At 37.8% G+C, this 26,617-nt stretch overlaps 1 protein-coding gene across 8 annotated transcripts in view; it reads right to left on the bottom strand.

Annotated features, from left to right (window-relative positions):
- Window positions 1–26,617, bottom strand: part of RUFY3 (RUN and FYVE domain containing 3) — an 84,103-nt gene that overhangs the window by 18,552 nt on the left and 38,934 nt on the right. For all 8 annotated transcript variants that reach the window (XR_014326174.1, XM_082838381.1, XM_082838382.1 and 5 more), the window contains exons 2-8: window positions 18,011–18,184; window positions 17,265–17,382; window positions 16,334–16,435; window positions 13,347–13,470; window positions 12,146–12,207; window positions 10,864–10,929; window positions 9,527–9,596 (exon numbers count right to left, since the gene is read on the bottom strand). Coding sequence is in view for 7 of the 8 variants with exons in the window: in XM_082838381.1 (XP_082694507.1) it covers window positions 9,527–9,596; window positions 10,864–10,929; window positions 12,146–12,207; window positions 13,347–13,470; window positions 16,334–16,435; window positions 17,265–17,382; window positions 18,011–18,184 (716 nt within the window). In the remaining variant the exon portion in view is untranslated. The remainder of the gene's footprint in view (window positions 1–9,526; window positions 9,597–10,863; window positions 10,930–12,145; window positions 12,208–13,346; window positions 13,471–16,333; window positions 16,436–17,264; window positions 17,383–18,010; window positions 18,185–26,617) is intronic.

Genomic DNA, 26,617 nt, shown 5'->3' with positions numbered 1-26,617 from the left:
ATCTCCTATTACTGCTTTTAGTGTAAACATTTTTTCAGTACCACAATGTTATCTTACAATTATTTACCTCAAGGGTCTCCTCATGGATAACTTGTAATTATATTTAGTTATAAAATCTATTTCTGGACTTCCCTGCTGGCACAGTGGTTGAGAATCCGCCTGCCAATGCAGAGGACATGGGTTCGAGCCCTGGTCCAGGAAGAGACCACATGCTGCGGAGCAACTAAGCCTGTGCGCCACAACTACTAAGCCTGCGCTCTAGAGCCCACGAGCCACAACTACTGAAGCCCACTCGCCTAGAGCCCGCGCTCCACAACAAGAGAAGCCACTGCAATGAGAAGCCCATGCACCACAACGAAGAGTAGCCACAACTAGAGAAAGCCCGTGCACAGTAATGAACACCCATCGCAGCCAAAAAAAAATTTTAAAAACCTATTTCTTTTTTTTTTAACATCTTTATTGGAGTATAATTGCTTTACAATGGTGTGTTAGTTTCTGCTTTAAAACAAAGTGAATCAGCTATACATATAAATATATCCCCATATCTCCTCCTTCTTGCGTCTTCCTCCCCCCTCCCTATGCCACCGCTCTAGGTGGTCACAAAGCACCGAGTTGATCTCCCTGTGCTACGCAGCCGCTTCCCACTAGCCATCTATTTTACATTTCGTAGTGTATATAAGTCCATGTCACTCTCTCACTTCCTCCCAGCTTACCCTTCCCCCTCCCTGTGTCCTCAAGTCCATTCTCTACGACTGCGTCTTTATTCCTGTCCTGCCCCTAGGTTCTTCAGAACCTTTTTCTCTTTTTTTTGATTCCATATATATGTGTTAGCATGCGGTATTTATTTTTCTCTTTCTGACTTACTTCACTCTGTATGACAGTCTCTAGGTCCATCCACCTCACTACAAATAACTCAATTTCGTTTCTGAGTAATATTCCATTGTATATACAGGCCACATCTTCTTTATGCATTCATCTGTCGATGGACAGTTAGGTTGCTTCCATATCCTGGCTATTGTAAATAGAGCTGCAATGAACATTGTGGTACATGACTCTTTCTGAATTATGGTTTTCTCAGGGTATATGCCCACGAGTGGGATTACTGGGTTGTATGGTAGTTCTAATTTCAGTTTTTTAAGGAACCTCCATACTGTTCTCCATAATGGCCGTATCAACTTACATTCCCACCAACAGTGCAAGAGGGTTCCCTTTTCTCCACACCCTCTCTAGCCTTTATTCTTTGTAGATTTTTTGAGGATGGCCATTCTGACTGGTGTGAGGGTGATACCTCCTTGTAGTTTTGATATTCATTTCTCTAATGATTAGTGATGTTGAGCATCTTTTCATGTGTTTGTTGGCAATCTGTATATCTTCTTTGGAGAAATGTCTACGTAGGTCTTCTGCCCATTTTTGGATTCGGTTGCTTGTTTTTTTAGATATTGAGCTGCATGACCTGCTTGTATATTTTGGAGATTGATCCTTTGCCAGTTGCTTCATTTGCAAATATTTTCTCCCATTCTGAGGGCTGTCTTCTCATCTCATTTATGGTTTCCTTTGCTGTGCAAAAGCTTTTAAGTTTCATTAGGTCCCATTTGTTTATTTTTGTTTTTATTTCCATTTCTCTAGGAGGTGGGTCAAAATGGATCTTACTGTGATGTATGTCACAGAGTGTTCTGCCTATGTTTTCCTCTAAGAGTTTTATAGATTTATAGTCTGTCTGGCCTTACATTTAGGTCTTTAATCCATTTTGAGTTTAGTTTTGTGTGTGGTGTTAGGGAGTGTTCTAATTTCATTTTTTACATGTAGCTGTCCAGTTTTCCCAGCACCACTTATTGAAGAGGCTGTCTTTTCTCCATTGTATATTCTTACCTCCTTTATCAAAAGTAAGGTGACCATATGTGGGTGGGTTTATCTCTGGGCTTTCTCTCCAGTTCCATTGATCTATATTTCCATTTTTGTGCCAGTACCATACCGTCTTGATTACTGTAGCACTGTCGTATAGTCTGAAGTCCGGGAGCCTGATTCCTCCAGCTCCGTTTTTCTATCTCAAGGTTGCTTTGGCTATTTGGGGTCTTTTGTGTTTCCATACAAATTGTGAAATTTTTTGTTCTAGTTCTGTGAAAAATGCCATTGGTAGTTTGAAAGGGATTGCATTGAATCTGTAGATTGCTTTGGGTTGTATAGTCATTTTCACAATGTTGACTCTTCCAATCCAAGAACATGGTATATCTCTCCATCTGTTTGTATCATCTTTAATTTCTTTCATCAGTGTCTTATAGTTTTCTGCATACAGGTCTTTTGTCTCCTTAGGTAGGTTTATTCCTAGGTATTTTATTCTTTTTGTTGCAGTGGTAAATGGGAGTGTTTCTTTAATTTCTCTTTCAGATTTTTCATCATTAGTGTATAGGAATGCAAGAGATTTCTGTGCATTAATTTTGTATCCCTCTACTTTACCAAATTCATTGATTAGCTCTAGTAGTTTTCTGGTAGCATAATCTTTAGGATTTTCTATGTATAGTGTCATGTCATCTGCAAACAGTGACAGCTTTACTTCTTCTTTTCTGATTTGGATTCCTTTTATTTCTTTTTCTTCTCTGATTGCTGTGGCTAAAACTTCCAAAACTATGTTGAATAATAGTGGTGAGAGTGGACAACCTTGTCTTGTTCCTGATCTTAGAGGAAATGGTTTCAGTTTTTCACCACTGAGAATGATGTTGGCTGTGGGTTTGTCATATACGGCCTTTATTATGTTGAGGTAAGTAAGTTCCCTCTATGCCTACTTTCTGGAGGGTTTTTATCATAAATTGGTGTTGAATTTTGTTGAAAGCTTTTTCTGCATCTATTGAGATGATCATATGGGTTTTATCCTTCAATTTGTTAATATGGTTTATCACATTGATCGATTTGCATATACTGCAGAATCCTTGCATTCCTGGGATAAACCCCACTTGATCATGGTGTATGATCCTTTTAATGTGCTCTTGGATTCTGTTTGCTAGTATTTTGTTGAGGATTTTTGCATGTATGTTCATCAGTGATATTGGCCTGTAGTTTTCTTTCTTTGTGACATCTTTGCCCGGTTTTGGTATCAGGGTGATGGTGGCCTTGTAGAATGAGTTTGGGAGTGTTCCAACCTCTGTTATATTTTGGAAGATTTTGAGAAGGATAGCTGTTAGCTCTTCTCTAAATGTTTGATAGAATTCGGCTGTGAAGCCATCTGTTCCTGGGCTTTTGTTTGGTGGAAGATTTTTAATCACAGTCTCAATTTCAGTGCTTGCTGACTGGTCTGTTTATATTTTCTATTTCGTCCTGGTTCAGTCTTCGAAGTTTGTGCTTTTCTAAGAATTTGTGCACTTCTTCCAGGCTGTCCACTTTATTGGCATATAGTTGCCTGTAGTAATCTCTCATGATCCTTTGTATTTCTGCGGTGTCAGTTGTTACTTCTCCTTTTTCATTTCTAATTCTATTGATTTGAGTCTTCTCCCTTTTTTTCTTGATGAGTCTGGCTAATGGTTTATCAATTTTGTTTATCTTCTCAAAGAACCAGCTTTTAGTTTTATTGATCTTTGCTACTGTTTCCTTCATTTCTTTTTCATTTATTTCTGATCTGATCTTTATGATTTCTTTCCTTCTGCTAACTTTGGGGTTTTTTTTTTCTTCTTTCTCTAACTGATTTAGGTGTAAGGTTAGGTTGTTTATTTGAGACATTTCTTGTTTCTTGAGGTAGGACTGTATTGCTATAAACTTCCCTCCTAGAAATGCTTTTGCTGCATCCCATAGGTTTGGGGTCATCTTGTTTTCATTGTCATTTGTTTCTAGGTATTTTTTATTTCCTCTTTGATTTCTTCAATGATCTCTTGTTTATTAAGTAGTATATTGTTTAGCCTCCATGTGTTTGTATTTTTTACAGATTTTTTCCTGTAATTTATATCTAGCTTCATAGCATTGTGGTTGGAAAAGATACTTGATAGAATTTCAATTTTCTTAAATTTAAATTTACCAAGGCTTGATTTGTGACCCAAGATATGATCTATCCTGGAGAATGTTTCATGAGCACTTGAGAAGAAAGTGTATTCTGTTGTTTTTGGATGGAATGTCCTATAAATATCAATTAAGGCCATCTTGTTTAATGTACCATTTAAAGCTTGCGTTTCCTTATTTATTTTCATTTTGGATGATCTGTCCATTGGTGAAGGCGGGGTGTTCAAGTCCCCTACTATGACTGTGACTGTTACTGTTGATTTCCCCCTTTATGGCTGATAGCATTTGTCTTATATATTGAGGTCCTCCTGTTTTGGGTGCATAAATATTTACAATTGTTATATCTTCTTCTTGGATTGATCCCTTGATCATTATGTAGTGTGCTTGTCTCTTGTAATAGTCTTTATTTTAAAGTCTATTTTGTCTGACATGAGAATTGCTACCCCAGCTTTCTTTTGGTTTCCATTTGCATGGAATATCTTTTTCCATCCCCTCACTTTCAGTCTGTATGTGTCCCTAGGTCTGAAGTGGGTTTCCTGTAGACACGACATATACGGATCTTGTTTTTGTATCCATTCAGCCAGTCTGTCTTTTGGTGGGAGCATTTAATCCATTTTCATTTAAGGTAATTATTGATATGTATGTTCCTATTACCATTTTCTTAATTATTTGGGGTTTGCTATTGTAGGTCTTTTCCTTCTCTTGTGTTTCCTGCCTAGAGAAGTTCCTTTAGCATTTGTTGTAAAGCTGGTTTGGTGGTGCTGAATTCTCTTAGCTTTTGCTTGTCTGTAAAGATTTTAATTTCTCCGCTGAATCTGAATGAGATCCTTGCTGGGTAGAGTAATCTTGTTTGTAGGTTCTTCCCTTTCATCACTTTAAATATGTCTTGCTACTCCCTTCTGGCTTGCAGAGTTTCTGCTGAAAGATCAGCTGTTAACCTTATGGGGATTCCCCTGTATTTGTTGTTTTTCCCTTGCTGCTTTTAATATTTGTTCTTTGTATTTAATTTTTGATAGTTTGATTAATATGTGTCTTGGCATGTTTCTCCTTGGATTTATCCTGTATGGGACTCTCTGCGCTTCCTAGACTTGATTATTTCCTTTCCCATATTAGGGAAGTTTTCAACTATAATCTCTTCACATATTTTCTTCTTCTCTTCTTCTTCTGGGACCCCTGTAATTCAAATGTTGGTGTGTTTAATGTTGTCCCGGAGGTCTCTAAGACTGTCCTCAAATCTTTTCATTCTTTTTTCTTTATTCTGTTCTGCAGTAGTTATTTCCACTATTTTATCTTCCAGGTCACTTATCGGTTCTTCTGCCTCAGTTATTCTACTTTTGATTCTTTCTAGAGAATTTTAAATTTCACTTATTGTGCTGTTCATCATTGTTTGTTTGCTCTTTAGTTCTTCTAGGTCCTTGTTAAACGTTTCTTGTATTTTCTTCATTCTATTTCCAAGATTTTGGATCACCTTTACTATCATTACTGTGAGTTCTTTTTCAGGTAGCATGCCTATTTTCTCTTCATTTATTTCATCTGGTGGGTTTTTTCCTTGTTCCTTCATCTGCTGTGTGTTTCTCTGTCTTCTTATTTTGCTTAACCTACTGTGTTTGGGGTCTCCTTTTCGCAGGCTGCAGGTTCGTACTTCCCATTGTTTTTGGTGTCTGCCCCCAGTGGGTGAGGTTGGTTCAGTGGGTTGTGTAGGTTTCCTGGTGGAGGGGACTAGTGCCTGTGTTCTGGTGGATGAGGCTGGATCTTGTCTTTCTGGTGGGCAGGACCATGTCTGGTGGTGTGTTTTGGGGTGTCTGTGACCTTACTATGATTTTAGGCAGCCTCTCTGCTAATGGGTGGTGTTGTGTTCCTGTCTTGCTCGTTGTTTGGCTTAGGGTGTCCAGCACTGTAGCTTGCTGGTTGTTGAGTGGAGCTGGGTCTTAGCGTTGAGATGGAGATCTCTGGGAGAGCTTTCGCCGTTTGATATTACATGGAGCTGGGAGGTCTCTGGTGGATAATGTCCTGAACTTGGCTCTCCTGCCTCAGAGGCACAGGCCTGACACCTGGCCGGAGCACCAAGACCCTGTCAGCCACACGGGTTTTGGGAAGTCTGAGGTCTTCTGCCAGCATTCAGTAGGTGTTCTGTAGGAGTTGTTCCACATATAGATGTATTTCTGATGTATTTGTGGGGAGGGAGGTGATCTCCACATCTTACTCCTCCACCATCTTGAAGGTCTCCTGAAAAAAACCTATTTCTAAAATGTATAAGAGGTCACCTCATGCCTTGGGACCCATCTTACAAACCCTCCATAAAACCTTTAACAGATAATTTTTTTTTAAATGTTCAACTTTCTTTTTAAAGATTTATTTATTATTTATTTATGTATTTAGTTTATTGTAGGCTGCGTTGGGTCTTACTTGTGGCATGCGGGATCTTTCATTGTGGCGTGCGGGCTCTTTGTTGTAGTGTGTGGGTTTCTCTTCTTTAGTTGTGGCACCCAGGCTCCAGAGCGGGTGGGCTCTGTAGTTTCTGCGGCACGTGGGCACTAGTTGAGGCACGCGGGCTTAGCTGTCCCACGGCATGTGGGATCTTAGATCCCTGGTCAGGGATCAAACCCGCATTCCCTGCATTGTAAGGTGGATTCTTTACCACTGGACCACCAGGGAAGTCCCTACATATAATTTTTAAGAGAGTAAGAAATGAATTCCAAAGTTCTCACTCTAAAAGATGCCATTAAGCATTAAAGAGATTTTTCTTTTCAGCACCTACAAAGACAAGGTAATGTTATTGGCAGTGTATCTCTAGGGGAAATGTTTATAACCCTATTCCACTGGAGGGAAGAGTATGGTGGAAACGCTCTCCTCTGCACCTACCGAGCTCAGTTCCCATAGAGAGTGGGAAGGTGCCTGAAGGAGGCTAGGAAAGGAACTGAGCAGACTCCTCTCAGCCAGGCTAGTCTCCCTTTTCGTCATCTCTGCTTGGTTCCTGTTCTAGTATGTAAGTACAGAGGAGCCAGGCTCAGGCAAGCTTTCTAGAGGCAGGTATGGCAGCCCATTTCTCTCTCTGCTCTGTGGGCCTAAAATGCGTAAAGAAGTAACTCTGGGCAGACGGGTCTGCTCTCTAGATCCAAGCGCACCTTGGACTGCTTCTTCCAAGGTCTCATCATCAGAGAAAATATTACAAGTGACGACTGCAGATCCAAGTGCACTTTCTAAGTCAGCTTTACCAACATAAAGTGGATGTTTATTTACCTTCATCTGCTCAGTTCTTCTCATTTTGTCATATTGGTTCAGAACTCAGGAGGGGAAAAGAGGTCTTTTTTGTTTTGTTTTGTTTTTTACTGGTCCCTTTAAATCCAAAATAGATGGAAATGAGAGAGGGCAGAACTTATTAGCCTTGTCTGCTCTTTATAAAGTCTACACACAGTGCTTTCCTATCTCTAAAAGTTCAAAGCTTTAAGAAAATAAATCTTACTGGTAAGATAAATAAGTAAACGAATAAATTAATATTGTTGGTAAGATATGTTTAGACCAAGAACACAAGTCCTGTGACTGAGGGAATAAAATTTATATTTACTGAGTGCTTATGATGTGTCAGGCACTAGTCTAGTCCCTTATGCATTAAATCATTTAATTTGTACAAAAATCTTCTTCTTCTTCTTATCCCCATTTTACAGATAAGTAAACCAAAGAATAGGAGCTCAAGTAACTGGCCCAGGATCAGAAAGCTAGCAAGCACCAGACCTGGGACACAAATTCAAGTCTAGCTCTGGAGAGCAGGCTTAATTAATATGCCACTGCCTCAATATAACAGCAGTAGAATCACAGTAGAAAACTGCTCTGCAGAATGTTTCCAAAGCCTTGTGGCATAAAATTCTAAGGGTCATATCAATAAATTAAAGTTTTAATATAATTTAAAAATCTACATCCAAAAATAAAGCCCCCAGAACTGAGTAATATGGAAGGTGTTTTAAAGTCATAACAATGAACAATGATTTTTTCCTTCTGAAAAAAATCTGATTAGATAGCGTTTCCTGACTAGTGCTTTAACTTGCTTATTTTAGACCAAAATTTTTTTTTGAAGTATAGATGATTTACAATATTATATTAGTTTCAGGTGTACAACATAGTGATTCAATATTTTTATAGATTATACTTTATATATATAAAATATGTAGATTATATACTTTTATATATTATAACCTTAAAGTTATTATAAAATATTGGCTATATTCCCTATACTATACAATATATTCTTGTAGCTTATTTATTTTATACATAATAATTTGTACCTCTTAATCCCCTACCCCTATCTTGCCCCTCCCCACTGTTAACCACTAGTTTGTTCTCTATGTCTGTGAGTCTGTTTCTGTTTTGTTTTATATTCATTTGTTTGTTTCATTTTTTAGATTCCACATTTAAATAAGATACAGTATTTGTCTTTCTCTCTCAGATTTATTTCACTAAGCACAATACCCTCCAGGTCCATCTATGTTGTTGTACTTAACCAAATTTTTCTCACTGTATGTAACAGGATAGTTATAATTTGAAAAAGAGAAGATAAAGTCTTTGCCACCTAAAAAATTTTATTTAAGGTTTCTCATAGAAACGTCTAATGCTACTGAAGAAAAAAATATGTCGCTTAGCCTTTGGTAAGTTAGGGGGAAAAAATTCATCAGAAGTAAAATATGAGGTTATTTTTCTATTCTAATTTTAGGGACTTTTCTAAGAGTTTTCACATGTATATTCTTACTTGATCTTCAGGGTAATTGTGAGCTAAAAGGGGAAACACTCTAATTTGCCAGTTAGGGAACTGGGCCTCTTGGAGGTCAAGTGACTTACTTGCTCAGGAGCACATGACATGTAAACTGCTACACCAAGCACTCTTCTAACTGATTTTACTTGCATTACTTCATTACTCCTTTCAACAACCCCATGTGCTAGGTATGGAGTTGTTATTATAGATAAAGAAATGGAGGCAATGAAAGAGTAAATAATAGGGTCATATTTGTTATTTCATTGTCAACTGCAACCACATCTTTGCTAGGCTAACATCCCCACAGTTTACTGTTAGTTCATTATTAGTACTGGTCTCCTGACCCGTGTTCTTTATGTCATCTACCCCATCACCCCAAGGAGAAAATAAAACCCTTGAAGGCAGGAACTTGCCAATCTGGCACACATAAATCAATGCCTGGCAGATCTAAATCTTTGTCTAGCTCTGGCACATACGTAGTACCCAAATTGTTTGATGAATGAATAAATGATGAATATCACGCTACCTGCTAAACATTAACTCTAGGCTAGCCCAGGCAAAACATTCACAAAAGAAAGCAAAATATTTGATCAGCCCAGGTTCTATGACTTCATATTCCAACTGGATAACTGAGACCCCTCAGATAAGCCAGCTGGCCATCCCTGGTCAGAACAAGGAGTCCTATAGTAGATATTATCTGAAAAGTCAAGTCCTTTATTTCCAGGCTCCAGAGAAATTATTTTCCACTAATACACTCTACTAAATTCTATAAGTCAATCAAAAAACTTCCAAAACACTTACCTCCTCTGTCAGTTTAGTGTTGGATTTTTCTAATGCATCTACTTTTGCCTGAAGGTTGTTTACAGTAGCACTATCAAGAGAAGAAAAAACATAATAGTCTCTTTTGATAAACAGAGCAATATCCTGTACTTTCTTTTAAAATACTCATTATACTTTGTTTACTGTCCATAATTCTTGACAGACTTGTAGGCTCTAAGACAGCTTAGAAGGTGATGTGTGTCTTACCTGCTCCATTCTTGGCACTGAAGTTTGCATTTAATAAGTATTTGTTGATGAAATAAAAGAGTTGATGCACTACACAGTAAACTTTGTTTACTTAAATAATAATAACAGTAATAGTAATAATAATAATGGGCTACATGAATTATGATGTGCTTACCATACACCAAGCACTCTTCTGATTTTACTTGCATTATTTCATTACTCCTTTCAACAACCCCATGTGCTAGGTAGGGGGTTGTTGTTATAGATAAAGAAATGGAGGCATTGAAAGAGTAAATAATAGGGTCATATTTGTATTTGTCAACTGTAACCACATCTTTGCTAGGTTAACATCTCCACAGTTTACTGTCAGTTCATTATTAGTACTCAGTCCCCAGAGAAAATGTACTTAAATTGTTCTTGAGTTTTCTAGATGGAACCAAGACTATAATTTATATTGATACTGGTATAGTCACATTTTAGGTCTTACTTAAATTAAAATGATTATCTTTCATAAGAGAACTATAAATAAGGTAATTAATGGGTATATTAATTCTTCTGAATTATTCAACAGTTTTTAGACCATCAGTACACTTGAGAATACCAATAAATTTTGGATAGCTCTCCTCAGGAAAGAAGAGATTGTTTTATAACCTGGTCATGAAAAATACTTGGTGAGTACTTGGTAAATTAATGGTAGTGATGGTGGAAAAAGGGTAAATTAATACTATCAATCCAATGGATGAGAAGTGCAAGGGACCAACGAGATACAATTAAAGGTACTAAAGTGATGAGTGCTTTACCAAAGATTTAGTCCTGAAATATATGGCTGGATCTACCGAACCTAGAAGACCTCCAATTTCAACCATGTCACAAACTTAAAGAGTTCTTAACTGAACATATTTACATAATCACTAAAATTCTAATTACATACTGATTTTATATTGCTTTTCATTAAAGCTCACCGAACAGTTAAATGCCACATATCCAGTGTCTAGCTCAGTGCCTGGTAAGCAGTAATTCTATATATATTTGTTGAGTATTGTCTGAATTTATCCTAACTGCTCATCAGTTTACCTTTCCCTTCCCCCACACCAAAACCCCCAGTAACGTAATAGTATTTATTCATTCTTTACTTCAGATGTCTGTTGAGTTCTTCTACATAGTTCTTCTGATCCAGAATTGCAGTAATCTGGCCATCTCTGAGGGAAAAAAAAAAAAAATAGAAAAAAAGTAAATAATATTAGAAATACCAAGATGCCCCACCCCTAATCTTTTCATAAAACTTAGAAAGGAAATTATGGCACAGACACACTGTATCAGAAGACAGACCTGATGTATAATCCCCTTGGCATATCAACAAGAGACTTGGAGGTTTAAAATGGAAACCACCCCTGCATATTAATAAAGCTCTTGCTATAGCTTATATATCTTAATAACTTAGGTTATAGGTATAATGTACAATCTATTAGAGGCATTTAAAGAATAAAAAGTTTCTTCTCACAATTGATAGATTTTTATTTTAGCTTTGTTAGTATTATTTATCATAACAATTTTCCATTTGTCATAGGAATTGAATTAAGCTTATTTGGGTGAAATAATTATTGTTCTCAAAGGCTATATATTTATTTGCCTTTAACTGCTGTTTGGCTTCAGAGTGAATGGTATAAAAGGCTTTCACAAAGATCAGGTGTTTATTATTACATGAGTAAATTAAGTGTGGAAAAAGAAGGTTCACTTCTGGGACCAGATAATCTAGAATAGGCGAAAGTTAAACAGACAGACTTTTCAACTGAAAAACAAAATTCAAGGCCACATACCTCTATGACTAGTAAAAGGACAAGCAATATAATCTTAGCTCAATGCCTAAGGTTAAAAACTTCAGACTATGCTTTCAACTGCTCAGTTTATAAAGGTAAAAGGTGAGTTTCTGATCGCTAATTTCCAAGTACCATATGAATATTTTTAAAACTTTAAATTTTGAAATTATTTCAAATTTACAGAAGTTGTAAAAGTAGTGCCCAGTTCCCATACACTCAGCTCCCCCTAATATTAGCATTTTACATAATCCTATGATGCACATGTAATAGTGCAAATTTTAAGCAAACGGACAATGCAATCCTTCTGGTCAAGAAAACCATGTTTCCAAACATTACTTTTAAGAGATGAAGCATTTGATTCCTTTTATAAAAATTTTTATTTTGTTTGCCCCTGAGCCACATAGTAGGAAAATCTACTTAACTAAAATCCCTTTTAGGGTTTAGCAGGCATAATTGTCAGATATTTTTGACAAGATTCTATTAAAGCTACCTCATCAGAAATTCTTTCAGCACATCTGTTAAAGCAGTACTGTTGTAAACTTTAAATACTATCAAAGAACATTAAAGAAAAAAGAAAACTAATTTTCTTTGTACATACCCTTCACTACCTTTACTGCTGTTCCCATCCTTGAGATACATTGAAAAATCTATAACTCCAACCTACAGAGAGAATGTTCAGAATTCAATATAAAATTAGATACTTTTCCCAAGGCATAACACAATGTCTCTTTTTAGGTACTCAAAATAGTATTACGGTCATGACAACTACTAGAAATTTTTAATAAAAATTTAATGTTTTATTATAATCAAGAATTGACGGTTGTAAAGCAATTATACCCCAATAAAGATGTTAAAAAAAAATAAATTGACGGGACTTCCCTGGTGGCGCAGTGGTTAAGAATCTGCCTGCCAATTCAGGGGACACGGGTTCGATTCCTGGTCCGGGAAGATCCCACATGCCGCGGAGCAACTAAGCCTGTGTGTCACAACTTCTGAGCCTGTGCTCTACAGCCTGTAAGCCACAACTACTGAGCCTGTGTGCTGCAACTACTGAAGCCCACGCGCCTAGAGCCCACGCTCCACAACAAGAGAAGCGACAGAGAAGCCCGTGCACTGCAACGAAGAGTAGCCCCTGCTCGCCACAGCTAGAGAAAGCCCGTGCGCAGCAACGAAGACCCAACGTAGCCAACAAAAGAGAAGAAAAAAAAAGTTGGAAAAGGTAACTTAAAAAAAAAAATGCTCCTCCTTAAAAAAAAAAAAAGAATTGGCAAGGGTTGTAAATAAAGAACCAAGATTAAGTCAGTAGGACATGGCTAAGAAAGTCAACTGAATACTTAATATAAATTAAGGTTTAACATTTCTTTCTCTCTTGCTTATTTAAAATATTCTGCTACTAAACCCCTGTGTATATATTTTGGCTTATATGTGTGTACATATATTAGGTTGGCCAAAAAGTTTGTTTGGGTTTTTCCATAAGATGCTACGGCAAACACATATACATATGTTTGCTGCTGAACCACACAGCACACAGCATATATATATATTTTTTACCCTGTGCAAAATATTTTTAACAGGGATCACAGTTAAGACAAGAATTTGAAAAACATTCATTATGCATAAATAAGCCAAGCTGGAAGGAAAAACAAACAGATTTTTTATATTCACATCAAAAATAAAGAAAATCCTATTTATGACTCATAGAAGTTCCCCTAATTTGGTTGGTATAATCTGATCAATCCAAATTCTGAGATAACAGAACTCAGAGTGACACACTAGGTAACCAAGTATCCTCCTCATACCTGAGAGTCCAAATCTTCTCCTTTCATACAGAAATTGGCATCAATGACATTCAGACCCACCAACAGACCGGCAATTATGGCTCCCTCTTCTTCCATCATGAGGGCGTTGGGTTCATAGAATTCACTGTAAGAGAAATCCATGAAACAGTCTACTGTAATAAAACCTCAAGAATCCAATGATGTAACCATGAGACAAGGAGAAAAGCACTTGCCTCGTGGTTAAATATGGTCATCTATAATAACAGCAAAAAAGTAAAAACAAGGATTACTTGGATACTTTATTTTAGATAATAGGGACATGAACAGACTCTAGATAACAGACAGTCCAGCTGAAAGAAAAGTGATTAGAATGGTATTTTCACTGGAGTGAGCATTCATGCTTCTGCCACATATCTGTATTTGTAACGCACCAGGGGATAATTTTTCAATCTTTCATGCGTCTTAAAAAAACCGATTATTTTGTTTTTAAAAAATTGCCTTTTTTCTGATCCGCTTTATTTTTTAAATTTAATTTTATATATATTTAAAATTTTTTTATTTTATATTGGAGTATAGTTGACTTACAATGTTATGTTAGTTTCAGGTATACAGCAAAGTGATTTAGTAATACATATACTGTATTGTTGTATGCAATAGTAGTTCATTCACTTTCACCTCTGGACAGTATTCCATGGTAGGGATATACCACAATGGATTCATTCTATTTGCTGTTTCAGTTGTGCAGGCTACAGTGCTTTGCTGAACACTACTGCACATGGGTTTGGGTACATATACACATGCATTTCTGTTAGACATACCTAGGGTGTGAAAGTGCTCAGTCAAAGTAAGTGAAAATATGTATTAAAAAGTGTTCCCGGGCTTCCCTGGTGGCGCAGTGGTTGAGAGTCCGCCTGCCGATGCAGGGGACACGGGTTCGTGCCCCGGTCCGGGAAGATCCCATGTGCCGCGGAGCGGCTGGGCCCGTGAGCCATGGCTGCTGAGCCTGCGCGTCCGGAGCCTGTGCTCCGCAACGGGAGAGGCCACAACAGCGAGAGGCCCGCATACCGCAAAAAAAAAAAAAAAAAAAAGTGTTCCGTCTAGTGCGTAAGACTGAATGCATTTACTCTAGCGCTCTGCTGGATGAAGAGCTAATTCTTCAGACCCCAATTGAATCATATAATTTTGTAGCCGCCTACAGCTTGAACACTAGACCCTACACCACTTTAAGGCTTGATCCTTGGAAAGTTGAGCCTTCCCCTTGTAGAAATAAATAAGCTCTCCAGAATGGTTACTGTTTCTCTTTCCCCTGATTTGTTTAATTTTCTTAGGCAAGAAAACAGCAATCAATGGCACACGCAGCTGCAGCAACATTAAAACAATGCTCCATGTTAGGATCTGCAGTGCAATGTTTTGTAAAAACTAGGCTCTTGAAAAATTCAGCCATGTCTTTAAATTCTCGATTACTTATTCTTCTTACAATATTTCTCAGAGGCAGTCTGCTACACTTGAATTTCTTTTAGTAAATATTAATGACCTATAAAGTATATATTAAAAAGTACACAAATCATACAATACAGCGGAATGAGTTTTCACACAGAGAACACACCTATGTAACCAGCACTATATTAAAAATCAGTACATCATCAGAACCTCCAAAGCCACCTTGTGCTCCCTTCTACTCCGCATTTACTACCCCTACCCTGCCAATGGTAGCTCTTTCCTGACTTCTATCATGAAAGATAAATTGTGTATGTTTCTGAACTTTATATAAATGGAATAATGCAGAATGTATTTTTCATGTCTGGTTTCATTTGCCCAACATTACACTTGTGAGATTAATCCATATGGCTGTGTGTAGCTGCTATATGGTATTTCATTGTATGAGTATACCATAATTTACCTACCCATTCTACTGTGAATAGATACTTGGGGTCTATTACAAACATTTGGGGCTGGTACAAACATTGTAATAACTATGAACATTCTTGTTCATGTCTTTTGTTGGATATAACTATGCATTTTTTATTGGATATAACAACTAGAAGCAGAATCCTCGATCACAAGGAATGCTCATGATCAGCTTTACTAGAGGATGACAAACAGTTTTCTTAAATTTCTATACCAATTCACTCATCAGCAGGACATTAAAGTTACTTCACATCCTCACCAACACCTGCGATGACCTGTCTTTTTCATTTTACCCATTCTGGTGGTTATGTGAGGTTATCACACTCTTGTTTTAACTTGAATTTACAACATGGCTAGTGAAGTTAGGTATCTTTTAATATTTTTACTGGCCATTTCAATTTTCTTCTTCTGTGAGAGGCTTGTTCAAGTCCTTTACCCAATTCTGTCTTTGCTCGTCTGCCTTTTTCCTTTTGGACTGACGGAGTTCTTTATACACCATGAGTATGCATAATTTGTTGAATATATGTATTACGTATTGCAAATATCTCCTTTAGAGTTATCGGTCACCTCTCACTCTTAATCTCAAGAGTGACTTTTGATGGACAGAAGTTCTTCATTTTAATGTAACCAATTTAGCCATTTTCTCCTTTACAGGTAGAACTTTTTGTGTTTAAGAAATTTTTGTCTACTTTATGTTTCTTCTAAAAGCTTTATTGTTTTCTCATTCCCATCTGTACCTATGACCCAACTGGAAATTTTTTTGTGTGCTGTATTTGAATTTAATGTTACACGTCAACTTCCTGTCTTAGTGAGCCTGGGTATATGCTAAGGTGTCAAAAGCCTTCCCTGTTAAGTTTTGACCTGTCCTGCAAAGGACCATACATATGCCACAGAGACAGTGTGAACACACTTAATATAAAAACATCTATTCTTGCGTATGTGTGTGTGTGATGTGGGAGAAGGTATTAGCTGAGCTACGTGAAGTTGTCATGAATCGAATGTTTCTGACCCCCCAAAATGATAAATTTATACGCTTCAGCCTCATATGATATAGAACATGGGGAGAAAAAGAAGGAAGCTCAACGAGAAGATCTTCATACCTGAGAAGTTCCTTTTTATTGATCAGAGCTTTCATATACTCTGAAAGTTTCTTTTGCATCAATGCCAAACGAAGCCAGGCTCTTCCTCTGCCTACTGGTGTCCTACAAAAACACAGAAACCAACTAAAAGTAGCAGAGCTAGAGGCCACAGTGGGACAGGTCCATTTACTCCCGCTAACGGGCCCCCCCCAGTATAAGGTGCACAGGACGTGCCCCTCACAGCCTCTCCCACCACACTCCTGTGGGAGGACTTCTGTGTGGGCCAGTGGGAGCCAGGGGTATGTTTGGGACAAATGCTCTCGTGAGGAATTAATTACTGAATGAGACTATGATTTGAAGACAAGACCTCTGGAAGGCCAAACTGAAAATGCTCCATCAGACTAGTTTTGGTAAATCCTCATAAATTTAGTGTGGATCATGTAAGGACCCGAATAACAATAATCAGGACACAGGCCACTTAGACCTCTACTTGATTACAATTAGACCAATCTAATTTGGGAAGGTGATTACCACTCTTTTTCAAGTCCCAAGGCAGGTTCCGGGTGTCAGATCCTGAGGCTCACTTGACAACTGTTTTAATCTTGGTTCTCATCAAACACATTGTTTGTCTTAAGTCCAACACGCCACCTCCCTAGATCTAACTTCTTGAGACTCACTAGCTGATACCCACAAGTGTTTTTAAAAAAAAGAGAACATTTGGTATTTTAACATGAAGACAACCTTTCTTAGATTAAGAATAATTATCCCTCACACTTCTCATTATTCTACGCTACCAGTTCTCTCGTAACATCACTTATTCATAACAGCATTTTGCATTCTGGACTGTTATGAAATAAATTATTATGATCACCGTTGTCTTTAGTCTCATTCCTAAAGAAGGTAGTTAAGAAGAATGTTTTCCCTGACACACAGAATTGAACCTTAAACTTACTTAAGTCCTGGAAGGTCTTTAACACTTGCTGTTATCTCTGCAGCTTCTGGAACAAGCTTTTCTACCAGTTCTAGAGGCCCCCAGAAGGATTTATTTTGTCCAAGAAAAGTTTTCTTAGCTAAGGCGATAAAAACAAAGCAATATTTTAACATTTTTCACAACATAAACACACTCTCAACACACACATACCCTCTCCCATCTATTCAGTGCACTTTTCCGGGAATTAATCCCAGGTTATCAGACAGTTCTAAAATTATTCATGCTTTCATAATAGATAACATTTCATAAAAATCAAAAATCCCCTACTTTCCAAGACTCGGTCCTTCCTCTTTCAGGAAGAATTTATGGACTAGCTGTATAATAACGATAAAATATTTTAACAATATCATGCTTAAAGCCGTGTGGTATTAGTGAAGAAAACAGTCCAGGGGAAAAGAATATGTAATCCAAGAACAGGTTATCAAAGATTGGAGCAGGAGGAGGAAAAGAAGCCAAGGTGAACAAGACCAGGTCCTGTCCTCAAAAGCTCACAGTTGGGCTTCCCAGAGCCATGGCCACTGGGCCTGCGCAACCGGAGCCTGTGCTCCGCAGCGGGAGAGGCCAAAACAGTGAGAGGCCCGCGTACCGCAAAAAAAAAAAAGAAAAAGACTCTTATTCTTTGGCTCCACCAGGAATGCTTCTCTTCTGGAGCATGTATTGCTAGGAAACAGGTGTGTGCACATTTGTATCTGGAGACCATGGTCTACCTTTCAAGCCGTGTTTCAGGCAGTGCTCCATCACCACAAAGAACTGCTGGAGAGGCGCGTAGTCAGAGTCCAGAGTTCTCCCTAGGTTCAGAGCAGATTCAATCAAGCCCTTGATACTCAGCTTGGCCATGTTCATCAGGTTCATGCGTTCGTTAGCCATGAGATAATTAGGATCTGCAGCCAAAGGAGAAAAGGATGAAGCCTGGTTACTGGAAATAGCGCATTAAAATATTCAGTATAAGTTCACTGTGTTGACATTTGCATTGATGGCACAAAAGCAATAGCGGGTAAGACTGTTGGTGTCTTGGCAAGAATCAAGGCCTTGGCACCAAATTATACTATTAGTTGTTGTATTCTTCTCCACCATGTGCTTTCCTTTTTTTTTTTTTAAAAAAAGATGCCAGTCTCCCTTAGGAATATTCTTGGTGAAACAGTAAAAAATGTATTTATTTTATAAAATTTTGAGCCTTGAGTACAGTCTTTTAATATTCTCACCACCGCCTCTGTTACCAGCCTAACTTGGGTCCGTCACAACTCAGTACTGCACAGTCTTCACACTGGGCTGCTTCCACCCTTGCCCTGCCTCACCCATTCTCTACAGCTTGTGAAGCGCTCTAAAAAGTAAAGCTGGGCTTCCCTGGTGGTGCAGTGGTTGAGAGTCCGCCTGCCGATGCGCGGGACGCGGGTTCGTGCCTAGTCCGGGAAGATCCCACGTGCCGCGGAGCGGCTGGGCCCGTGAACCATGGCCGCTGAGCCTGCGCGTCCGGAGCCTGTGCTCCGCAACGGGAGAGGCCACAACAGCGAGAGGCCCGCGTACCGCAAAAAAAATAAAATAAAATAAAAAAATAAAGCCAATGTAGAGAAAAAGGACAAAGCGCTTTAACTTTGTTCCAAATACGCCATGTGCATTATTAGTATTTATACTAGTTAGCATTATTATTTAAACTATGCATTACTAAATGACTAAAAATAATTAACATTATTAGTATAATGACGTATTAGAACTTAATCAACTCCCTGATTTTTTAAGACTTAACATAGAGCACGTGGCTCTCATCAACCAAATAAACTCCCTGAGGAAAGGGACTAAGTACCACATTTTACCTGACATCCTCCCAAAAGTTAAATGTGTTAAATTTCTATACGAATTGAAAAAGGCCTAGAGATCTATGAAATATTTTACCTTTTTTAGGAGGACTAAAAGTAGTACTAATAAAAGCCATGCTCCCATAATAGAAACAAGCTACAGCGCAAAGCAGAGATTATTTCATTCAAATTGTCCCAAGTAACTTTCTTCACACAGTGTTTTCATTTAGATATGCATTCACAGTTAAATGAAGCAGAAGCAAATAGTCAAATTCTAAGCTCATCTTCTCCATTAAGTTTAAGGACTTGTAGGTTTACAGTGCCCACTATACAAATCTTGGTTTGTTGTAGTGTTCTCTGAGGTAATAATTTTAGAGGATACTTTATTAGGAAAGTCAGAATTGGTGTATGTTGCCACTAATTCTCTCTTGCACACCAACAAATGTTTTAGGGCCATGCCTCAAATCTGGCTCTCTCTGTTCATTGTAGGTCAACTTGACAAGAATGGAATAAACCCAAAAGGGACATTGAAATACACAAAAAACTACCCCCGGACAAACCGCCATGAAGAACAACTTTATCAGATATTAATTTCCAACATTACTATCAGCATTTATGTGCACTGTACTGTTTCCGACCTATAATCCCTGGGAGAAAGGAATAGGGCAGGGGTGTGTGGGTATGCATGAATGTTTGTCGAGAGCTACAGAATTCTCCATTTAACATAAGAAAATGTGGCTGAAGTTGGATTAACTGGCAGTCCATAAGGTACCACTCCCTCTGCATTAAGTCTGTTGACCAATAATTCAGGGAGCTAATAACAAAATTAAGCAATGCTCCTAGTCAAAGTAAATAATCTAATTCCAACCTAGTGAGAACTAGTCACGTGGGAGAGCTGGATCTGGAATATGTACAAAACACGATGCTTTGAGGCATTTTTCCAGAAGTGGTGGTACCGGCTCTTCTACATTGCCTCATCTCGTTCTTGTAATCAGTAGCAGAAATGTTTAGGACATCTGGTCAGTGGCTGGGACGCATTAAACTACAGAAAGATGAACTACTGCCTAGGGAAATTAAATTCCTGATACCTTAGACTCCATTAGTATGGTGCTATAACCTATTTGAACTAACCTGCATCAAACATAAACAACCCACCCATTCTTTAGAAAATATTACTCTCAGTCTTGGCATTACTAATATTTTGGGTCAGATAATTCTTTTTGTGGGGGGCTGTTCTGTGAATTAAATTTAGCAGCAACCCATGCCTTTACCCACTAGATGTCAGTAGCATGCTCTAGTCATGATAACCCCAAATATCTCCAGATATCGCCATAAGTCCCCTGAAAGACATCTCTTACCCGTGGAGAACTACTACCCTAAACAAATGAAAGAAAGTCAAACAAAATTCAGAGTAATTTGACAACTAGACATAAGAGCTCAAAAGAATTTATTGCTCATTATTAATTGTTTAATTAATGCAAAAGTTCAATGATTATTTAATGCTTACTATTATCAAAGTGGTGCGGCACGGCCAAAAAAAAAAAAAAAGATTTTGTGGAACTAATGTATGCTGTTTGTTTGGCTGGGGTTTTTTGGGCGCACCATGCGGCTTGCGGGATGTTAGCTGCCTGCCTAGGGATTGACCCATGCCCCCTGCAGTGGAAGTGTGGAGTCCTAACCACTGGACTGCCAGGGAATTCCCTGTATGCTGTTAAAAAGGGAAGGGCTGTAGTGACCAAAAGAGAGCATGGGGGGACTTCTGAGGGGCAGGTGAAGTTCTCCTTTTGATGGGGTGTTAGTTTTGTGAAATTGGTGAGTATGTGAAAATTCATTGAGCTGAGTACTTATAATATGTGAACTTTTTAATATATTTTACACTTTTAACTATAAAAAGCTTTAAAAAGTTCTGTTTTATTATATAGACCAGAAAATTATTTTAAAGTGCAGGACTTTTACAATGTTGTCTGTCATACTTTTTCTATGAGAAAAATAATTAAAATTGCAATTATTCACAATGCTAACATTTAACACTATTTTTCCAAAAGTGAACTTTTGTTCATTCATTCATTCATTCATTCATTTTTTTCAATAAATATTGAACATCTACTTGGTGTTAGATACTGTATTTAATGCTGGGAATCCAGAGATAGAAGACCTAGTCCTCGACATCCAAGTGCTTATTATTTATCAAACTTGGGTTCTACAGATGTCTGGAGAACAAAACAGGGCAGCTTACAGAGAATACTTGAAACTTCAGGATAAACATTATCATCTTCAACAAAGATTAATTTTATTTCAGGACAAATAAATTAAAATGTTTTTATGTTAAGCCATATATATGCATTCTATGGAATCAAATGTAAATTTTATATATATTTTTAAGGCTAAGATAGTAGATATGAAAGTAATGTAGGATTTCATGCAAGCTGCGAGTCTGATACAATTTCCTCTGCCATTGGATGTATTCTGAGGGAAAGTTTAAGAAGTGTCCATTACCCATGGCTATTACTTAACATTATACTGAGGGTGGAAGACAAATGCAATTAGAGAAGATAAAGAAATTGGAGACATATAAACTGTAAAAGTGTGGATCATATATTACTGCTCTCATACAATCTGATTTTACACCCAGAAAAAACGAAGTAAACTAAAATTTTTACAAAAACGTAATAAGTCACAGAGGTAGCAGAATACAAAATTAATATATAGAAATAACTAGGTGCCAAATACAGAGGATGAGACTTTTGAGTTCAATCTTAAAGGACAAAGAGAAATTAGTCAGGCCAGGAAGGGTTAGGAGTAGAGCTGTGAAGGGAGTAGGATGGAAGGACAGCTTGGGTAAAGGAACAGAAATATGAAAGAACATGGCATACTAAGGAAAACCAAGAAAATGCCGTAAGTTTATGATACATGTGAGTAAGGGTTGTGAGATAAGACAAGGGAAATAGGTAAGGGAGAGATTGCTAAGGACCTTGTTTAAGGAATACGGATTTTACCTTAAAGTCAGTAAAGATTTTGATGTGAGGCGTAATGTCACTGATGTGAATTTTAGAGAAGCCATTCTAGCAATCTTGTGGAAGATGGATCAAAAAGGAATAAAATCTCAAAGCTGGGGAGCAAGTAAGGGTTTACCACAAAAACTGAGGAGGAAAATTATAATATGGGATGGAATTGGAGCAGTGTGTGCTTGTGGAGAAGACGGAGTTAGCTCTGAGAGATGTTCTAGGGGTGGAATGTTAGGATTTCAGGACTTGATCACCAGCTGGATTGAGGGAAGAAGGAAATAGAATGGAGAGCAACTTCTGTGTTTCTAGTTTTGGTGATTATTTGATTGTTTCTACATTTGGACGGTGGTACAAATCACCTTGGTGGGAAACATAGTAGGAGCAGTGGACTAAAGAAACCATGTAGAAATGACTGTAGTTATAATAAACCATATTGGTTTTCAAAGTCCTTTTAGGAGCGCATGGGTCTTCATTACACCTCTTCAAGGCTGCTAATTTCCATATGAGAAAATTCTAACAAACTTTACAGAGTCATGTGGTTCATCTAGTCAACAGTGATGACAAAAATGGACCCAAAGTCACATAGCTAAGAGCGACAGTGAGGCACACTGTTCTGCAAACCAATCATCTAACCAAGACCCTATTTTATCTCCTTATAGTGCAGTGACTAAGGTTCATACCGAGAAATACTGAAATGTTTTATGAATAATTGAAGGAAAAGTAAGTTATCTTTAACATTATGTTAATATTAAGTATGTTACATCATACCCAATTCTTGGTAAAGTGGGAATAATTCATAGGTAGCACAACAGTTACTTTTATCTTAATGTGAAACAAAACAGTTGTCCTACAGAAATTTCCCAATGATACCTAAAAGCATTAATATGAGATTTAAAATGACCAACTAACAGAAAGATATTGAAAGGAAAGCTTACTTGATGTTCAGAATGACTGAAGACCAATGACTCCTAAATAAATCTACTTTGAACTTTTGCTATAATAGTTCTTAGAGTATAAAATTAAGCATAAAATGAGTTGTCTGTGATAGTGAAAGAAATCACTGAAAGTACTAAAAAGATCTTTAATAAAACACCATTTAACTAGTCTGATGACACTTATTTGTACAAAATAATTATGAACTTTTACTCAATCCTCATTTAAAAATAATAAAGTCTTAAGACCCTTAGATTATCTATATATGTATCTGTATCTGTATTTATCTATTCTCCTTAATGTCATTTCAGATATCACATAAGCTTCTACTCAAGAATAATGAAGAGGAAATTCACTTAAACAATATTTTCTCTGGGTTGAAATCTGTTAAAGGAGTTAATCAAGAAAATTTAATCACTAATTTATTTATCCTGATTGCTACCTTTCCTTAGTAATAGCATAATCAAAGATATACTTTGCTAAAATTAAGCCTTATCATCAGAAAGATTATATCCACCCACTACTCAATCTGTTTGATATGAATCATCTATGCTAATTAGCTTATTATATGATGCCAGGCAGGGAATCTTACTTCTTTGGGGCCTCAATTTCCTCATCTGTAAACGTACTTATTCAGTAATTTTTTTTTATAAAGACATCACACACTCGCACCAATCATAATGACTAATTGCAGCACTAATTCTCAAGCAGGGGGCACGTTAATATGCCTGGAATGGGGTGAAACAACATGGCTTGGAAAACCCCACCAACCGCTCTGATACCAAATGAACTAGTTCCTTGCCACTCCAAGTGTGGTCCTGGAACATCAACATTGGCATCACCTGGAAGCTTTTAGAAATGGGAAAACTTGGCTCCAATGGTACTACTGAATCAGATTCTGGACAGAACCTAAAGCAATTTGTATGTGCATTAAAGTTAGTGAAGCACTGACCTAGCTCTTCTAGCTCTAGGATGTCATAATTCCATGATTTCATAGATGGCTTCCTCAAGGCCAACCAATAAATACATTTATCAGTAGAAAGCCCCCAGGAGAAAGGAATAATAAAGATTGCAGCAGAAATCAACAGCAAATAACACTATTGAGAGAAACCAGTGAAACCCAAAGTTGGCTCTCTGAAAAGATCAACAACATTGACAAATATTTAGCTATACTGACGAAGAGAAAAAGAGAAAAGACTCAAATTACTAAAATCAGAAACGAAGAGGAGACATCACTATTGACCTTACAGAAACAAAAAGGATTATAAGGGAATACTATGGGCAACTGTATGCCAACATATTAGGCAACCTAGATGAAACAATTTCTAAGGACAATTTCTAAGAAAGATAAACTACCTAAACTGACTCAAGAAGAAACAGAAAATCTGAATAGAACTATAATAAGTAAAGATATTAAATTCATAATAAAAAACACACCCCATAAAGAGGCCAAAACCAGATGGCTTCACTACTGAAGTTTACCAAACATTTAAAGAATTACTACCAGTTCCTCACAATTCCAAAAAACAGAGGAAGAGGAAACACTTCCCAACACATTCTATGAGACCAACATTATCTGAGACCAAAATCAGACAAAGACATCGTAAGAAAACTACAGATTAGTATCTCTTATTAATATAGATGCAAAGCCCTCAACAAAATACTTGCAAACCAACTCTAGCAACATACAAAAAGGATTATACAATATGACCAAATGGTTTCTTAGATGACACCAAAAGCAAAAACAACAGAAAAAATAAACTGGACTACACTAAAATTAAAAACATTTGCACTTCAAAGGACATCATTCAGGAAAAAAAAAGCCCATAGAATGGGAGGAAAAAATATAAATCAGATCCAGTATCCAGAATATGTAGAGAACTCTTACAATTCAACAATGAAAGACAAATACAGCAAGTCCCCTACATACGAACCTTCAAGTTGAGAACTTTCAAAGATGCAAACGTGCATTCCCATGTCCAATCATGTAAGTTAGCTCAGACGTCTGTGAGATTACTGTACTGTAAGATTAAAAATGTTTTCCTTACTTTTTGTGTTTGTTTTTTTATGTATTAATGTGAGAAAAGTATTATAAGCCTATTACAGTACAGTACTATATATCTGACTGTGTTAGTTGGACACCTAGGCTAACTTTGTTGGACTTAATGAACAAATTGTACTTACAAGCACACTCTCAGAACGGAACTCGTTTGTAGGTAGGGGACTTACTATTACCCAGTAAAAAAGAATGAGCAAAGGATTTCAATAGACATTTCTCCAAAGAAATACAAATGGCAGGACTTCCCTGGTGGCACAGTGGTGAAGAATCTGCCTTCCAATGCAGGGTACACAGGTTCAAGCCCTGGTCTAGGAAGATCCCACATGCTGTGGAGCAGCTAAGCCCGTGCACCACAACTACTGAGCCTGCGCACCACAACTACTGCAGCCCATGCGCCTAGAGCCCGTGCTCCGCAACAAGAGAAGCCACCGCAATGAGAAGCCCCTGCACCACAACAAAAAGTAGCCCCCGCTCGCCGCAACTAGAGAAAGCCTGAGAGCAGCAACAAAGACCCAACGCAGCCAAAAATATAAATTAAAAAAAAATATATTGATAATTATTGAAGTTGGGTGATGGAAACGTTAGGGTTTCTTATGCTACTCTACTTTACGTACTTGAAAAATCTCATAATTAAAAATAAAAAAGAGAGGAGCTTCCCTGGTGGCGCAGTGGTTGAGAGTCCTCCTGATGATGCAGGGGACATGGGTTCGTGCCCCAGTCCAGGAAGATCCCACATGCCGCGGAGCGGCTGGGCCCGTGAGCCATGGCCGCTGAGCCTGCGCGTCCGGAGCAGCGGGACAGGCCACAACAGTGAGAGGCCCGCGAACCAAAAAAAAAAAAAAAGAGGTTCTGCTTTCTCTTGCTTCAGGACAAGGTTTAACTGCTAGCCTCCAATAAGAGTCTAGTGCTGCTTTCTTCCCTGAACATTACCAATATTCCCCTCTTGATTGGCATTAGCATTGAAATGAGCAAGCTTATTTGGTTATTTAAACTCCAAAACCATTGTCTATGTACTCTTACTTATTCTTCGTCAGGTATTGTGGAACAGTAAGAAATCAATCAATTTCTCTATTTATCTAAGCCCTCACTTCCTAACACAGAGCTCCTAAAACCCTAGTAATTTCCCAAGTGATAAGGGCATCTTTTGTTATATTTGGTTCTTGTTTCTAGTTCTGAAATAGCTCCAGAGTTAAAGGTATTATAAAAGGAGCATCTTTGTTATTTATAACAAGTCCCTTTCAAACACAGAGTTTATGCTAATGAGGTGAATTTTAGAAAGCCCCTAAGGATGGGAAGGCTGGTTGCCAGGGGGAACCAGTGGTGTGATAAGAGGGTTGGAACTTTCAGCCATTCCCTCCCCCACCTCCAAACCCAGGGAGGGGGGACAGGCTGGAGAAAGGGCTCAAACATCAAAGACCACGATTTACTCAATGATGCCTACATAATGAGGCCTGCATAAAAATCCTCAAGAAAAGTGTTCAGAGAGCTTGTGGTTAGTGAACACATCGAGCTGCTGGGAGGGTG

Source organism: Leucopleurus acutus, assembly GCF_964270905.1.
Source record: "Leucopleurus acutus genome assembly, chromosome: 4".
Lineage (NCBI taxonomy): Eukaryota > Metazoa > Chordata > Mammalia > Artiodactyla > Delphinidae > Leucopleurus > Leucopleurus acutus.
Note: the sequence above shows the minus strand (reverse complement) of the source record. Positions and strands in the feature narration are given on the sequence as shown.